General features: G+C 48.0%; 1 protein-coding gene across 2 annotated transcripts in view; it reads left to right on the forward strand.

Moving 5' to 3' along the window:
* The window catches only part of ccdc186 (coiled-coil domain-containing protein 186), a 45746-nt gene extending 31340 nt beyond the window's left edge, over nucleotides 1-14406 (forward strand). For both annotated transcript variants that reach the window (XM_062525623.1, XM_062525622.1), the window contains 2 exons: nucleotides 6730-6949; nucleotides 11283-14406. In XM_062525623.1, the coding sequence (XP_062381607.1) occupies nucleotides 6730-6949; nucleotides 11283-11366 (304 nt within the window). In that variant the 3' untranslated portion in view covers nucleotides 11367-14406. The remainder of the gene's footprint in view (nucleotides 1-6729; nucleotides 6950-11282) is intronic.
* Nucleotides 14407-18955: the final 4549 nt, after the last annotated feature.

Below are 18955 nucleotides of genomic sequence, written 5' to 3' on the forward strand. Positions count from 1 at the left end.
ACACACACACAAGCACACACACACACACACTTTCACTTGCCCCTGCGCTCCCTGACTTTATTTATAGACGTATTCTGGAGGGCTCTCAGAGGAAGCGGGAGTGGGGGTGCGGGGTGCGTGATGCGTCAGCAGGGGTGCTGGCGACGCCGCATCCATATTCATGGGCCATGTGCCGACGCACCGAGGCCGACACACACACACACACACACACACACACACACACACACACACACACTCACATACACACACACACACACACACACACACTCAACACTCACACACTCACACACTCAACACTCACACACACACACACACAGTCAACACTCACACCTCATCTGGCAGGCCACACACGGGTGTGACGCAGGAGCGGCGGTATTAGACCCCCACACCCTCCGTCATCAGCAGCACCAGCGCCACACCACTCCACCCCGCTCCACCTTCCTCATCGCACCAAGACGGATGCCAGCTCCAACCGCTCCATCTCTGTTCTATTTCCTGGGCTGTGTTGGACTTTGTTGCGCCGCATTCTCCATTCTGTTTGAGTCCTTGCCACTGTACTTCTCCTGCCACTTGCTCGTCAGGTCTCCAGACCTTTCATACATAGGAACACTCCCTGCCCCCCCCACATACACACACACACACACACACACACGCAAAGCACACACAAAACACACACACACACACACACACACACACACTTCCCCCTCTTCTCTCCTCCCCTCTATCATCCACTGCCCTGCTTTCTAACTCCCCCTGGCTTGCTTTGTAACCTCCCCCCCCCTCCCACACACACACACACACACACACACACACACACACACCACTACCACCACCACCACCACCACCAACAGCCCATTCATAATTCAGCAGAGGTTCTGTATTCACGCGGGCGCGTGTGTGTATTTGCGGGCCCTCCAGACTTGGCCCCGGTCGGGCGCTCGCTGCTCTTTCTCTCGGAGGCGAGGCGGCCGGCCGTGAGCCAGTGATGGAGAGCGGCCGCTGATCCAGACGGCCAAATGGGCCGTGTTTTGTTCTGTTCTGAGATCTGTTCTGTGCGGCCCCCTTCACCGGCGGCAACGCACATTAGGGGTGCTTCATCAATGACAAAGATGGCGGTATGAGCTGAATAGTGTAAGAGGGGGAAAGTGCTATTGATTACACTCCAGGTAGCTGCCTGCCTGCCTTCCTCCCACTTCTCATAAAAGAAAAGTGTGTGTGTGTGTTTGTGAGAGAGAGAGGAGAGAGAGGATTTATTTGTGTCTGAGTAATCTTGAGAGTATTATCTATGAGTAGAATATTCTGTGCGTCTGTAGTGTGCGTGACTGCATGTGTTAGTAGTTGTGAGGTTGTTTGTGCTTGTGTGTGTGAGAGAGAGAGAAAGAGAGAGAGAATGTGTGAGGTTGTTTGTCTGTGTGTATGTGAGGTTGTTTGTCTGTGTGTATGTGAAGTTGTCTGCGTGTGTGTTACTGTAGTGTTTTGCCAGCGTGTATCTCTGTGTAACATCCCCGCATCCACGCACTCAGACACAGCCCTGCACGCGTAACCCATGGCAACCAGCTTCTTCACATTCACGCGCGCCAGCTGGCGCGGAGGTTCCGCTCATGCCCGTCTCCGGCCGGCTGACCGATCGACCGACCGAGCAGCCAGTCGGCCAGCTTTGCCCACTGCTGTGCCCCCGGGCATACAGCGGGGTGGGGGCCAGGGCTGCTGGTGGGGAATCCCCCCCCGCCCCCCACCCCGACCCCCCCGCACTGGCCTCTGCTCTGGAGGGATTCCGAGATGAGGCTGTGGAGGCTGGAGGCTTGTGTCCAGACAACCTTTTAGATAACCCCAATTAAATGTCCAGAGAACTTTTATTTTTCCATCAAGTTGAGGGAGAGGTCAGCAGGAACACTCAACGTTTTTGGAACTTTTATGGAGCACTCTACTTCTCCAGGAGTTGACCTTTTTTTGAGAAAGACAGAGAAGACTTGACCGTCTTTGGAGTCCTGGAGAATGAGGCCGGGTGGCAGGATCTGGATCTTTATTTGGGTCTGTGGATCTGCTGACGGTGCAGGAGATGGTGTCTTATGGTGGTGCTGTTCCTCACGTGCTTATAGGCTTGTAGTGTGTAGTACACACACACACACACACACACACACACACACACACACACACACACACACACACACATATACACACATACACATACACACTTCCTCCTCTTCTCTCCAGAGGATCGGACTCTCCTGCCGGATGAGAATCAGGTCAGCCTTGCGGAGCTCACACACCCTCCATGTCACGGTAGGAGAGAGAGAGAGAGAGAGAGAGAGAGAGAGGGCACCTCTAGGAAAAGATGGCAGTTTTCCCGCCATCCCATCCCCTCCCATAGCATTCCTTCCCATTCCCATTCCCAGTGCTCCTGTCCCGTTCCCGTTCCCGTCTCTCTGAAGCGTCCCATAGGAGACTGCACCAGTCCGCTTTAGAAGTGCCAGCGCCTGTGAGCCTAATGGCAGCCAAACAGTCTCAGTGGGCTCCTCGTAGCCAGCCGTGCAGAGCGCACTGTAGAGGAGAGCTCTCTTAGAGACTAGAAGCTATCTGTTTTTTAATTCTCTCAATGTCTTTGATTTAATTGTGTCGGTTTTTGTTTTGATTTTCTAAAGCTGTTAACGGTTGGCTGTTGTTGGCTCACCCTACCTCATAGCCTCCAGCGCCCTTTGCAAACTTTTTTTTTTTTTTTACCTTGCAAATAGTTTTTTATTTTTGTTTTTATGCTTTTGTGTTAAATACTGTTCTGACGGGACTGGGCCGGAAACGGACCCAAGGCCAGTTCAAGGTAAGATTGTGTTGTTTTGTGTGTGTGTGTGTGTGTGTTTGTGTGTGTGTGTGTGTGTGAGTGTAGTGCTGTGTTCTTCCCTAGTTTGTTTCCTTTTGCTTGCCATGACCTCGTCCCTCATTGTAATTCATGTGAATTAGCATTTTTGGGCTCAGTATTAGCTCCCCATGCTAATTTGCCTGGGTTTGGAGTTTGCCATTTAGGGGAAAAAAATCTGTCTCCGTAGATTCAGTAGGCTCAGTTCTGCAAACTCTCAGAACTCATTAAAGTGTATTCCGAACCGTGGAACTTGGGACGCGTCCAGCTTTCTGCTCAAAGGCACATACCCTGAGAATTTCGCAGAACTTTATGTCTGAAAGGTGAAAGCTCAAAATATCTCTTTCCGTTGTGTGTGGATTAGAACTGATCCTAGTGGTCTTTAAGTGGATATTGAATCCTGTCGTACAGTCCCTCATCTTCCACCACACGCTCTCTCTCTCTCACACACACACACATACACACAAACACACACACACACATAACATACACAGACATGCGTGTAAACACAACCACATACAGTATACCTGCATCAACACATCCTCAGTTTCAGCCTCACATCTTCATCCACACTCATGCTACAGACAGTCTTATGAACCCAATGCCCTATGCCACCCCCCCTTCTCCACTCTTCTCCTCCATCCATCCATCCATCCATCCATCCTTTTTACTCCTCCCCCGCCTCACACACAGGCTCTATGGTTCCGTGGTCCCCGTGTGTGCTCTTCATACCTCTCCTTCTCTCGGGGCTCTTTGTGCAGTCGCTCGGCCTGTCCGCGGACCCCCATTTAAACACCCCCAAGTCCTTTCAAGCTCCCCGCATGCGTCATTGCCGGGAACGAGGGAAGAAGAGAGACAAAAAAAAAGACGGTGAAGAAGAGAATGATCCACAGAGAGAGAGAGAGAGAGGCTTTGTCCTCCGTCACCACTCCATCTCTCCATCTCTTCTCATCCTCCCATTTGGACTGGAAATTATTCAGCGTTTTTTTTTTCTCTCTTTCTTGATCATCCACTCTCTCCGGCCACCACCTCCTCTTTTGAAATGAAGGCCCTGGATGAAATGATGATGGCAGGCAGCCGTAATGATTTCAAATTATCCTCGTCGCAGACCTGCTTCTCCGTTTGGCCTTAAATTGAGCCATTACCAACTTCATTACCCTTTTTGCTCGTTGGGCTTCATTATTTCCCCGTGTTATTCGAAGCTATAACACAGTTCAGCGTCATTCTCCGTGCGTTTATGATTCTCAAAAGCTTGAGTTGTGAAGTGAGTTGCTATTTTTTTTTTGCCACGCGGTGCTGCAATATTTCCTGAAGTCGGCGAACTCTTGTTTGGCAAAGTCCGCGTGTAAAAGGACAAAGGGAGTGTCGCCACTGTTGTCGTCGGTTGTTATTGCTCCAAACCACCGTGTGACAATATCTGTGGGTCCTAGTGAAGATCTATGGGACGGCGTCACAGGGATCATCTCCCCGTGACTGCTTTTATTTGTCTATACAAATGTCTCGAGGTGGCCTCAGGCAGGTGGTGGCGGTGCTGGTTTATTTAAGATTTTTAAGGAAGGGCCACGTGTCGGATTAGTGGTGACTTTTTACAGCCTCTTCCAGACAGATGTCAGTTTCACCATTTTGGGACTTCAGCCCATGTAATGCCTGGCGCCTGTGTGTGTGGTGTGTGTTGTGTGTGTGTGTGTGTGTGTGTGTTGTGTGTGTGTGTGTGTGTGTGTTGTGTGTGTGTGTGTGTGTGTGTGTTGTGTGTGTGTCTGTGTGTCTGTGTGTCTGTGTGTATTGTGTCTGTGTGTGTGTGTTTTGTATGTGTGTGTGTGTGTGTGTGTGTGTGTGTGTGTGTGTGTGTGCGTGTGTGTGCGTGTGTGTGTTGTGTGTCTGTGTGTATTGTGTCTGTGTGTGTGTGTATGTTTTGTGTGCGTGTGTGTGTGCATGTGCGTGTGTGTGTGCGTGTGCATGTGCGTGTGTGTGTGTGTGTGTGTGTGTGCATGTGTGTGTGTGTGCGCGTGCGCTTGTGCGTAGAGAGCAGCAGGTCCTCCAGCGCCGGGCATGTCAATGCGGTTCCTGTGGGAAGTGATAGCGCAGCAGCAGCGGAGGCGGCGGGAGAAGAAAGCGCTCCAGACTAATCAGTCAGTCATGACAGCCAGAGAGGAGAGCAGAGAGGCACCGGGCCGACACACACTTCATTAGGGACCGCTGAGGAGGCAGCACAGCGCAGCGCACTGAAGAGTGTGTGTGTGTGTGTGTGTGTGTGTGTGTATGGGAGAGTGTGTGCTCATGAATACACTTGAGTGTGAATGAGCCTTAAGCTTAGATGCAGTGGGTTTTTAGTGTATGAATTCTGTACTGTGTGTGTGTGTGTGTCTGTGTGTGTGTCTGTGTGTGTGTGTGTGTGTGTGTGTGTGTGTGTGTGTGTGCACATGAATATACTTGAGTGTGAATGAGCCATAAGCTCAGATGCAGTGAGTTTGCAGTGTATGAATTCTGTACTGTGTGTGTGTGTGTGTGTGTGTGTGTGTGTGTGTGTATATGCACAGATGTTTCCTGCTGTGCAGGTTAAGGTCTGTGTGTATGTGAGCAGGAGACAGAAGGTGTTGATAAGTGTATGTGAGGTCAGTGAAACTCTGTGGAGTTGCCTTGCCAGTCTCTCTGATATCTCTGTCAAAGAGGACTGCTGTCTGTAGGGACACACACACACACACACACACACACTGCAGCTGAAAGAAGCGTAATTAAGACATCCTTGACACGAGACATCAGACACACACTCGGCTCTTATCCTCATATTCTCCTTTCCCTCCATTACCACACACACTCACACAAACTATCTCTGCCTTCCTTAATAGACACACACACACACACACCACTACCACTACTACTACACATACACACACACACATACACACACTCACGGAGACACTAAGACACACACATTCTGAGCTCTTATGCATCTTCTTCCTCCCTCCCTACACACACACACACACACACACACACACACACACACACCTGTACAGTCAGCCCAGTCCAGCTTTGTCACACACACCCATTCATTCACCTCCCTCTCCACTTAGCCTGTCTACCCATTCATTGTTCTCTTGTTAGAGTGTAGCAAGTTATAGCCTCCTCTCTTCCTCCCTCACAACACTTACTCATCCTCTCGTTATCCCCTCTCTCTCTCTCTCTCCCTCTCCCCCTCTCTGTCCAGCGTTCCCTCGTTGGCGGAGGGGTGTGGGGGGAGGGTGGGAGGGGAAGCGGGGTGTCAGATGGTCTGTTCTGCCGTGATGGATTGTGTGTGTGTGAAAATGGGGAAACCTCTCACAGATTGCCATCTAATCAAAATCGCCTCTCCTCCTCTGTTTTTCTTTCTCTCTCTGTCTTCTCTTTCCTCTCCTCCTCCTCTCTCTCTGTCCCTCGATCACCTTCTCTCTTTCTATATTGCTCTCTGTCTTTTTCATTCTTTCGTTCTCTCTGTCCTACTAATCTGCCACACTCATCTTTCTCCTGTCTTTCGCTTTCCTTTCCCTCCATCCCTCTCTCTCTCTGGCTCTCATTATCTGCCTCTATCTCCTCTTTTTCCATCTCTCTCTCTCCCTGTCTTCTTCCTCTTTCTCCATCCCTCTCTCTCTGGCTCTCATTATCTGCCTCCCTCTCTCTCTCTCCCACTCTGTGTCTCTCCATCTCTCCATCCCTCTCTCTCTGGATCTCATTATCTGCCTCTCTCTCCTCTCTCTCCATCTCTCTCTCTCTCTCTCTCTCTCTCTCTCTTCCTCCTCTTTCGCCATCCCTCTCTCTCTGGCTCTCATTATCTGCCTCTATCTCCTCTCTTCCCATCTCTCTCTCTCTCTATCTCTCTCTCTCTCTCTCCCTCCCTCTCTCAGGATCCTCCAGAGCTACGTGCTGCGCGAGGAGTCGGGCGCGCTCTCGTCGGAGGCGTCGGACTTCAACAAGGCGCGGCTGAGTCGCCGCGGCGGCATCATGGCCTCGCTGTACACGTCGCACCCGGCCGACAGCGGCCTCACGCTGGACCTGTCGCTGGAGATCAACCGCAAGCTGCAGGCCGTGCTGGAGGACACGCTGCTCAAGAACATCACCCTCAAGGTGGGCGCGGGGTACACACACACACGCGCGCTCACACGCACACACACACACACACATACACACACACACACACACACACACACACACACACACGTACACACACACACACACACACACGTACACTCGCACACTCTTTTTTTACCTTACACACACACAAACACACACACACACACACACACACACACACACACACACACACACATACATACAATAACTCTTGTATGAACTATTTTTCTTATGCACACACACACACACACACACACACATACATACAATAACTCTTGTATGAACAATTTTTCTTATGCACACACACACACACACACACACACAAATGCACACATATGCACAGACACATATATATATATATTTTGCATACATATTATCACACAAGACACGTGTGTATACAGTGCACACACACACACAGCCTCAAACTGTGTTTTGCCCACACATTTACACAGTGTGTGCTGACAGCCATATGCTGACAGAGGCATACTGCACACACACACACACACACACACACACACACACACACACACACACACACACACACACACACACACGAAAGCCATAACCAGAACCATGCTGTTTCTGCATATTTTTACATACGCATACACATCTCCCATGCACAAGGAAACCACTCCACACATTCCCACTCTATAGACGACCTACAGTGTAAACACGAACGAAGAGCTATACACACAGCCTCTTCCACAGCTAATAAAACACCGCCCTGACACCTTGAACCGCTCCAACACTTCCGAGGACCGAAATAGAATCCTTCCTTATACTTCCTACGCTTTTCTCCCGGTTATATATATACAGTATATATTGTATATCTTGCTCTTGGCTCGGCACTCGGCCTCTCTAAAGCCTAGTGTGTTTGCTCACCAGTGTGTTTTACAGGGTCGTTTGGTAGGGAGGCAACCTGCAAGTATCCGTGGCTAACCGCTTTTCAGAAACTTCACAAACACCCCCAAACAGCCCGGCTCAAATTTCACCGCTCTCTCATGAGAAAGTTTTGAAACATTCGCTCAAGTCCTCTCTCCTTTTTTTCTCTCTTCTCTTCTCTTCTGTTCTTTTCTGCGCTCTCTTCTCCCATCCGCTCCACAACAATGAATCACAGCAGTGAAAAGGTCACATTTCTGTGCGAGCGAGCGAGCGAGGAAAAGAGTGAGAGAGAGAGTGTACGAGAGAGAGAGAGAGAGAGAGAGAGAGAGAGAGTGTGCAAGAGAGAGAGAGAGAGAGAGAGAGAGAGAGAGAGAGAACGTCCCCTCGGCTAGGTGCTCCATTTCCCACGCTCTGCCCAGCTGTGTCGTCCCACTGCTCTCCTCTCCATTCTGCTCTCTCGCTTCCTCTCTCTCTCCTCTAATCCTCTCCTCTCCTCCATTCTCCTCATCTCTTTCTCTCTCCTTTCTCATCCTCTCTTCCGCTCATCCTCTCCTCCATCCTGCTCCTCTCTTCCCCTCCCCTGACATCCTCTCCTCTCGTCCTCTCTTCCTCTCTCATCCTCTCCTTTCTATTCTCCTCTCTTCCTCTTTTCTCCTCTCATCTTCTTTTCCTCTTTCATCCTTTCTGTTTTCCTCCTCTCTTCTCTTCGCCTTTCCTCTCCTCTCCTCTCCTCTCCTCTCCTCCTCTCATCCTCTCCTCTCCTCCATTCTCCTCATCTCTTTCTCTCTCCTCTCTCATCCTCTCTTCTGCTCATCCTCTCCTCCATCCTGCTCCTCTCTTCCCCTCTCCTGACATCCTCTCCTCTCATCCTCTCTTCCTCTCTCATCCTCTCCTTTCCATTCTCCTCTCTTCCTCGTTTCTCCTCTCATCCTCTTTTCCTCTTTCATCCTTTCTGTTTTCCTCCTCTCTTCTCTTCGCCTTTCCTCTCCTCTCCTCTCCTCTCCTCTCCTCTCCTCTCCTCTCCTCACCTCTCCTCTCCTCTCCTCTCCTTCTCTACCCGCTCATCTCCTCTCCTCTCTCCTCCTCTCCTCTCCTCTCCTTCTCTCTCCTTCTCTCCCCCTCTCCACTCCTCTTTTCTCCTCTCGGCCCCTCTCATTGGACACACTGTATCTCTGCCAGGCCAGTGTGGTCCAGAGCTCAGAGGACAGTGAGCGTGTCGACACGCCTGTCCTGACAAGGGACAACGTGGCCAAACAGATCAGTCGGAATTAATGGAGTTTGTGCGGGGACAGGATGTCGATGGGGAGAACAGAGTTCCGAAATCGAGGAGGACAGAGAAAGAGAGAGAGAGAGGGAGGGAGAGGGAGGGATGGAGATAGAAAGAGAGAGAGAGAGAGAATGCAGAGGCTGGATTAAGTGTAAGACGGAGATGATGAGTCAATCAAACTCTCCGATGGAAGGAGTTCTGTAGAAGCTCTGCTTTATCCCTGCTTCAAGGCATCGCTGCTTTGTGCTCTCCTCTCTCTCTCCCTCTCTTTCTTTCTCTCTCTCTCTCTCCTTCACTGTCTCTCTCTCAAGCACGCATCCCCTCTCTCTAGCTTACTCTCTTGTTCAACCCCCCCTCCCTTCCTCTCTCTCTCTCTCCCCCCTCTCTTATCTGACCATCTCTTGTCCTTTTGTTCCTCGTCTTGAACCCCCCCCCCCCCCCCTCTCTCCCTCTGTTTGTGTCAGTGCACCAGGCCAATGACTCGACACTACACACATTCCATTAACCTACAGCCGGCCCCCGCACCGCACCACTGTCCTGTCTGCACCGTCACCGTCACCATTATCAGGGTCCTCTCGGGACACAAACACACACTCTTGTGCAAGATCATCCCCTCTACCGCTTGAGCACTCCAGGGATGGACATTAAATGTGTTGTTCACCTGCCACTGTGGTCGGTGGATTCCAAAATGTACCAGTCACTTGACTTTTTACCAGTCCATAGAGAAATGCTATGAAACTGTGATATCAGGATTATAGTAACCAAAATGATGATGATGATGGTTATCGGCATTATTGCGATACAATTAAATTGTGCTGAATTTTGCCCTTATTCTACCAACTGTCCTCTGAGCACAGTAGCAACAGCACTAGGTCAACAGAACCACATTCATATGCCATAGTGTCTTGTCATAAAAGTGGTGTGGCTCCTTTAAGACTCTGTCGGTGTGAGTTCTGGAGCATTCTGTGATCCAATTATCCAACTTGATCTAACTATACTGAACATCATCAGATTAAAATATTTACAGGTAAGGCTATATTTAACATTTAGCGTTTATTTTCTATTTGGGGTCTTATGCACTGAACAATTTAAGCACGGCTCAGTTTTAAGAAAAATAAATGTTTAGCAATTTGTGAAACTACATTGAAAAACTCTGGTTTTAGTATTTACAGTTATTTAGGCGATATTTTTTTTATATTTATTTTGTATTTGGCCTTTTTATGAAATCACACATTTTTTAATGGTATTTCCCCAATAGGCTGATAACGTTACATAATCCCTACAGACACGTTTTTTAACCGTCAATACCAATATGAAAATGAGTATTTAGATAGCTCTATTCACAGTGGCTAGTATGTTGACCAAATTCGCACGCACAAATTCACCCTCATTTGGTGGGTGGTGGGTGCTAATTTCCATCCCTGGAGCGCACGCTAGTATGTTAATGGAGCATGCAGGCGGACCAGGCCCCTGGCACAGCATATGTAAAGCAGGCAGGGCTAACCCCTGCAGTTCAGCAGAAAGAGAGATGGCGGAAATGAAAAGGTTTAAAGTGGAGTTCCCCCGTGTTCATGCCCCCTGAGTGAAGCGCTGTTATTTGCCCGGCTGCTTCAGGTTCTTTCTGCAGCAATTTAAGCTAAGAAAACCAACAGCATTCTGTGAACTTGAAAAACTGAGATCTATGTGAAAAATGAAATTCCCGGAATTCCGGAATTCCCCTTTAATTAGAATGATCAGTTCAACTCTGATATTGCCTGACTGTGTTCTTCCTTCTGGGCAGGAGCGCCTGGAAATTTGGTTAAAGGGAAATAGTGTCCTCTTATCAAAAATATCTTTCTCTCGCTCCTTATCTCGGTTTTATACCACTTACACTATGTCCAAATATGCTCCTACCAGTGTGTTATGTCATTTGGTTGGCAAATTATGTGTCCAAAATGCGCTATCCTGAGAGGGGTATCTGTAAACAAACTCGTCGTGGCGATTCTTTCCATTCTTTCACGTTTGCACTGACATATCTCTCTCTCTCTCTCCCTCTCTCTCTCTCTCTCTCTCTCTCTCTCTCTCTCCCTCTCTCTCTCTCTCTCCCTCTCTCTCTCTCTCTCTCCCTCTCTCTCTCTCTCTCTCTCTCTCTCCTCTTTCTGTTTTTCTCTCTCTCTCTCTCTCTCTCTCTCCCGACAGGAGAACCTGCAGACGCTGGGGTCAGAGATCGAGAGGCTCATCAAGCAGCAGCGGGCTCCGGAGGACAAGGCTCGGAGGAAGTGACACGCACCGCAAGCCCTGCCAGCAGGAAATGCCGCATCTCGGAGCGCCGAGTCGGGGGCCGAACGGTACGGAGTGACGCGCGCGCCAAAGCGGACCAAAGTGACGAGGAGCGCCCTCGACGTCCACCCACTTATGAAGTCTGTCCAACTGCGAAGGACTTGAGCCCAAACTGAGCCACACACAAACAACGAAACACACACACACACACACAAACACACACACACCAATATATGTCCAACATACACTGCATGGCTGATTCCAACTGAAGGAAAAAAAAGTCCAACCCAAGATATGCCCGAGTCCTGATCACACTCTCATTGGCTGATATTGGTGAAAAAAAAAACTCCTTCCCCCACCTTCTCCTCAAACGTCCCTCTCCGCCCCACCCTTCCTCCTCCCCCTCCTCTTCCTCTTCCTCTTCCCCCTCTCATCTCTGGCTGCAGCTGAGACCTCAGCAGTCCTTACACTCTCACACACACTCACACACACTCACACAAAGGACAGCGGCGAAGAAGCGTTGGCGCGCGAGTGTTGTGTGCCCACACATTGCGATTGTTGGGCGCGGGGAGAAAGCGCACACAGCCTTGCCCGCACAATGAGCTGTGAAATGGGCAGAAACTGAAGAACGTACGACCCAGTGAAGGTTGTCTTCTTAGGACAACACGCACACTCCCAGTGAAGGTTGCCTTCTGAAGACCACACACACACACACACACACACACACACACACAGAAATATTGTACCTTCCATCCAGCTAACTGCTGAAGGAACTATAACATTGTCTGAGGAAGAATTCTTTTATTTTTTTTCCATTTCTTTTTCATTAGCCCCAAAAGATGGCTGCAACATCCAACCCTGTTCACTTCATGCTTAGTCCGACCTTGATCTTCATCTCTCTCATAGCTCTTTTCCACTGCACTTCATTGTGTCTTTTTCAGCCCTCTGTTACTTTCCTATCTCTTTCCATTTCTCTCTCTCTCTCTCTCTCTCTCTCTCTCTTTCTTTCCCTTTTTGCTATGATAATGAAGTGCCATACCGCTGAATGTATTTCCTGGTACTGGAAGGCCACCTAAGGGTTTTGAAGTACGAGGCGAGGGAGAAAGAAAGGAACATGCTAGAACTCCCGGCCCGAGCCTCCCCACTCCACTCGACTCGCCTCAGTTCACTTCGCCAGACCATCTCTCCTCTCTCTCCTAAACTCTACCCTCCCCCCCCCCGCCCCTGCCCCTCAAAGCACTTAGGCTACGGCCCAGGTAATACCCACACACACCCATAATCCATCCCACTTGCTTAAGTACGTGCTCTCCAAAAAAACTCCTGGATGGATGCTCGCCGATCACGACTAATAGCTTGTCTAGTGTCTCGAGTTGCTCTTCAGTGAAGGACTTAATTTGTATTTTATACCCCCCCCCTCCCCCACCGCGGGGATGAATGAAGCCTCAACAAAAGCAAAAATTGCTGTTATTATTATTATTATTTAAACTCTGCGATTGTGGGCCACTGGTCTGTTAAGTGTTTTTTTAAGTTCACCTCCCTCTGTCATTCTGTTGTCCTCCCTCTGAAAATGCCGTAGCTCGGGGTCGCGACCCTCAAAAGGGATAGAAGAGAACAAACAAGCTCAATTATCCCGTCTCTGTGCGGCTGGTTTGGAGATCCCGTCATGTAAATATTTAGGGCATAAGTGCAATTATGTTTGTTTTTTTACCATTTTGTTTTCATGAAAGCAAGACATTGGCATTTTTTTGTCCTCCCCTGTTGAGGGCTGGGTAGGGCTGGCTCCTTTAGATTCACACTGACGCATCTCTGAGCTGTGGTCACCCTGGTTACCTGCGGATGCTAAGCTGCTCCCTCCTTTTAAGTAGAAACACACACACACACACACACACACACACACACAGGCACTCTCAGAGATAACCCACTCCTTTATGCACAGATAGACATACACACACTCATACAGCCTCTCTCCCTCACACACACACACACACACACAGACACACTCACACAGCCCCTCTCTACACAGTGAGAGAGTGAGAGAGCCAGAGACTGACACACACCCTCTCTCTCTCTCAACAGAGATGCTGTCGCTCCACCGCTCTTTCTCGCCCCGTGGCACTTTGAAGCATCTCGCCAGATAAATTGCGGCTCCCCGAAGCCTTTGACAGCGAGCATAGTTATCCTGACTGGAAGGTCCGTTGTCATGACTACCCCCCTTAACCCCCATACCAACACCATTCCCATCCCACCCCAACCTGTCGCCCCCCCACCCCACCCCCCAATAGTGTCTTCATCTTGAGGACATCAACGGAGCTACTCCATCAACTCCACTATCTCCAGGCGCCCCTCTCTCACACACACACACACACACACACACACACACATGCGGTCACGTTCTGCCGTCACCTGCTCAGAAGCGAATCGACTGTGACGCTTTGTTGCGCCTTTTATTTTTTGCCGGTGGGTCCGTGGCTCGTGTCCAACCCCGCTGTGACCCACCGCTCACCCCCTGTTGCACTCCATCACCACGCATTCCATCACTGCCACCACCTCCCCAACCCTTACAGGAAGAAGAATGTCGTGGTCCCAAGAAGCCTGGCATCTGCCGACTGATAACTTGCCTTTGATGACTCCTCTAGCCCACCCACCCTTCTCCCTTAACAAAAAAAAAGAATAAATGTTTTGATTTGTCTTGGGAGTTGCCCCTGGGACTAGAAGTATTGCTGCAACGTCTGAAATATCATGAAGAAAATGAAGTATCTCTTGAAGTGCGTGTGAGTGTGTCCCTGAGTGGTCAATTGTGATTGTTCCAAAGGAAACAACAAAAAAAAGGAAAAAAGATCGGAAGAAAAAAACAAGAAAACTGCTTTTTTTTTCTCCTGTTGATTCCAATCTGTCAGCTATGCTCTGTCTGATTGAATAGTCATGAAAACTGTGATTATATATATTTGTAGATATGGTAATATTATGTAAATGTTTTTAAAACAATTGTTCCTGATTCTTTCTGTATATATGGTGTTTACAGGGAATAAAAAAGCTGAAATCATCTCCATGTAGTGTCTCATTGTCAAACAGACAGATAGGCCAGTGATAAACTGACCACATCATGCTAAACTATTACCCATAGTAAGGGCATACTGTAGGTTTGGTCTCAGCTTTAGACTTGCTTGCGTCTCACGGTTTCAAGCTAACTTAGCGTTGTTGTGCATTGTACATAATGATATGTGGATGAAATTCCTTGTTTACCGGTAGGTTTAGTGGTCCCCATCTAAACCTACGCCCATGCCCATAAGAGATTTAAAGAGCTCTATATGTGATGTGTACTTTATAGAGGTATGTAAACTTCCTTTATATTTGTGTAAACAATTTGAGCAAAAAGTAGATGATTCACTTTATTGTAGAAATCCATGATAAAGTCAAAAAGGGTCTCCTAACTTCCACCTCTCCACAATAGCTTTGATTTATCCTCTTGTCATAGGCTAATTAAATAAATTTTGAACTGAAAATGTGTACCATACCAAAGCTGTCCTCTTGAGCAAGAAACATAATGAGGTGTCTGAACTTGAAAACTGATTAGAGTTCTCATTAAATGACATAGAGAAAATATGTCCATGTAGAAATGTGAGAAGGAGATTTAAGCCTACATTTTACACTCTATTTTTAATTTAGTCACATAGTTCTGAGCAAAGCAAAGGCGATCTCTTTTAAGATCTTCTGGCCAGTCTTGTCCTTGACTTAATTAGTCAACAGAGACTTGTGACAGTAAAGCCCAAAGACAGATTAATTTCCACCACCCAGCTGGAAGTATAGGAGGGTTGTCTTCTAAATCAGCCGTGGCACCTTGTGCGGTAATTGAAGTCATAATAAGCCCAAGGATTTATGGGTAAAAAGGCTGGCAAACATGAAAGGGACACGGCTTTACAGGTAAGGGTCACTTTACGGTCACCTGTCACCATTAGTCTTCTCAAGTGTGTGGGTAGCAGCACTACAACACGACACGAGCTATCATCACAGCGCAGGGCTTCCCGATTAGTCAGGAGTAATATTACAAACATCAGCAGGCTATAACCATAACAAACATGTCTGTTTATAGTCTCATGCTACCTCTCACACTTTTCCCTCACTCTCTCTTTCTTTTCTTTCACTTGTTCTTCCCTGTTTCACCGGCTGTCTTGTACACGCACGCATGCTCTCTCTCACAGACACACACACATACATAAGTACCTGTATTATGTTTGCTTGTTTGATGTCCTCCCCCTATCCCCAGACCAAGGGCAAGACACAAACTCAAACATACACTTGAGGGCCTGTTTGAAAAGCAGTGTTGAAAGTGGCAGTTAAAAAGTGGACAACACAGGGCATTATATGACAATTCCCTTATTTCTCTCTCTCTTTCTCTTTCTGTGTAAGGCTGTGTAAGAAAGCTTTCATTGAACGTAATAAAATCTGAAAACATGAGTCATCCATTTCTTCAGCAAATCAAGCATTGCCGGACTCTTGATGGGATGTTTTGTGCTCCGGGCCTGCCCAATTCTCCAAAAGCAATTTAGGTGGTGCATTTCCTGTTAGCTCGGGGCAAAACCTAATAATAGTCATATTTACATAAGCTGTTGAATATCTCGTTCGAAAAACACACGCCTAAAAAAAAAAGAAAAAAAAAAACACCCAAGTTTAGAACTTCTCAAAAACAGTACCAAAATGTTTTTTTTACAATCTTTTTCCAGATGAGGGCAACTATTTTGTTACACAGACATTTTTTATCAAGCATACTGGTGTTTCCTCTGCTGGTGTCCTCAGAGATCGTAGAGATAGACCCAGAGGAATTCCAAAGATGCAGGAGAGAGGGGGCTTCCACAGCTCTGTTTCACCCAGTGGATGTGAATCCCAGCAATCTCTCTCATCTGTCTCACAGCACCCAAGATAGATACAGACGTGACAGAGCTTGTTCAGCCAGCTGACTCCTCTTACTTCGAAATGTCCATTGAAACGTGTATTTATGTCTGAGACCCATCCTTTGTCTTTGTGTGCACGCTCTCTCCAAAATGTCTGGTCTTTTGAAGAACCTGAAGCCCATTTTGTTTGCTGTCTTGCTGTTGGATGCAATTGGTTAAACTCAAGTGTGCTTGTAATGCAATGTCATGTAATGCTTGGTGTCAGTCAGAGTATTAGGATTCTGATAACAGCTAAACCTGTTTTGGATTGGGTCCTGATGTGGGCCAGATCTGGTCAGGATTTGGCCAGGTGTCGGCCCAGCTGCTCTCTTGAAGATTTGAGGGTTTGTGTCCCAGTCAGACTCACCACCAGCCACCAGACTATTACTGATACCATAATAATAATAATAATAATAATAATAACTTGGAGTTATATAGCGCCTTTCATGGTACCAAGGGTCACTTAACAAATTGTAAGGGGTGGGGGGGTTGGGGGGTGTCTTGTAGGTGATACGTGACTTGACTGGCAACCAGCTGTTGGAGGATTGGAGTGATATGCTGCCAAGGCTTTATGTGGGTTAAAACTCTGGCAGCTGAGTTCTGGACATACAGCAGTAGGCTAGTCCAGGCGGGAGGTGATGAAGGCAGGGATGAGTGTTTCAATTACTGAATGTGTGAGTGAAGGCCCGGAGTCGTGAGATGATTCTGAGGTGATAGAAGGCAGACTTAGTGATGTTGATGTTGATGTGGAACCAGAAGGAGAGAGTCTGGGATGACGCCCAAGTTGCACATGAGATGGGGAAATGGAGCAGTCATCCACAACCAGGGCCAGGTCTCCAATTTTCTTGAGCAGTGGTGCAGGGGCCACCACCATGAGGTCTGTCTTGTTACTGTTGAGTTTGAGTAGGTTTGTGGTTACTGGTTATACATGATTTGAGTTCCTGCAGGGAGTTGACAAGTTGTGTGGATAGGAAGTTGAGTGTCATCGGTGTAGCAGTGGAAGTTGAGTCAATTTTTATGGATAATGTGATCTAGGAATAGCATGTAGATGGTGAACAGCAGAGGACCAAACACAGAGCCCTGGGGCACGCCACTGTCGGTGGCTGCTGCATCAGAATTGGAGTCATTTAGGATGATGAATTGTTTCCGGTCTGTGAGGAAGGACCGGAACCAGGACAATTTGGGGTGTTTTTATTGGTAACTGATGAGTGTGGAGTAATACCTTGTTTTTGCCTGATAAAGGGCTTCTTTGTAGCTTGTGAAGTGTTCTTTAAATGGATCTTCTCTATCGTCTGCTAATGCAGCCAGGCAGCTACAGCGCTACACTCTGGGGGCATGTCTGTGGGCCCCCATGTACCTACCTACAAAGTGTAGCACTGTAGCTGCCTAGCTGCGTTGGTTGTAGCAACTTGAGCCAGGTAAAACCGATTTTTTTATTTTGTTTCGTACCGACAGTATTTGGTGACCTATGTGAAAACTCGCCAGTTTTCTCCGTCAAGCAACATGAATGATGTTGTCCTGGTTAATGCAGTGTCAGGGGTGACACTGTTATCCACACAAACCAAGGATCACAGATTTGCATGTGATGGGCGGGGTATGCATTGATGACGTCATTAACAAGAGGCATGGCAGCAAACAGCTGGGACAGACACAGTTTTGTGAGAGTAAACACACTTATAACGGGCAGGCCGATGGACATAGCAGAGACGACGCAGGATATGGAGAGATCACCTCAAGGCAACTCGGAAATGTTTTTGAGCTAAGACTCCTTGAGTTCCACTGCTGAGGCCTGCACAGCACAGCAAAGGAAAAAACTGTTTTGGATAGCAGTTTCAGGAACCAGCCGACATGGACCTGGCAGGGGAGCCACGGTAGGTCCCTGTCCCTGCACGGTAGGTCCCTGGACTGCTCAGCGTGCTTTTTAATTGCCCCTTGGGGATGAATAAAGTTTTTTTTTCATTTGAATTTGAATTCAGTAACAGGTCGTCTGATGGGTTGGTGGACGGTGTAGAAAGTTTGCAGCGGTACACAGCGTTATACAGCCGTGACAAACGCAGCAGAACCGAAGAAAACAGCAATTATGATCCCGACACTGATGGCCAATGTGTTTAGGTTGGTTGTAAAAAACTTCAGTTAGGTCAGAGATGAGAAGCGGCGACATACACATCAGCAACAGCAGACAAAGGTGTCAGTCAGGAAGAAAATCAAGGAAACATGCCTGGAGCATTTCCGTTGAACTCTCAAAGATGGGCCTCAGTATTTAAAAGCAACAGTGAGATTGACTTCCTCTTCATGTTTCACCAGCAGCACACACTATAACATGGATTTCAACATGCCAAGTTAACTTCCACTTACCTACTATATCTGCTACACTATCTTGTAACCATGGACTTGGCTTGACAATGACATTGTGGCCATACTGCAAACTTCCAACCTCTGTAGTTAAAATCTCACAGATCCACTGCTATGTCCCAAAGACCCTGCCCAGTACATGACCTGGTGGAATCTCTGGGGTTCCCCCTCTGGCCGACTCCATGAAACCCTCTTCTTTGTTGTGGTGGCTGATTCTGTTCTTTTTATAGCCTCTAAATCCAGGTGAAAGTGATACGGATCTAAAGTCTAGTGTGACAGATAAACAGCATTAAGGGCGACGTTGCCACATCA

The sequence above is a fragment of the Sardina pilchardus genome, chromosome 22 (genome assembly GCF_963854185.1).
Source record: "Sardina pilchardus chromosome 22, fSarPil1.1, whole genome shotgun sequence".
Lineage (NCBI taxonomy): Eukaryota > Metazoa > Chordata > Actinopteri > Clupeiformes > Clupeidae > Sardina > Sardina pilchardus.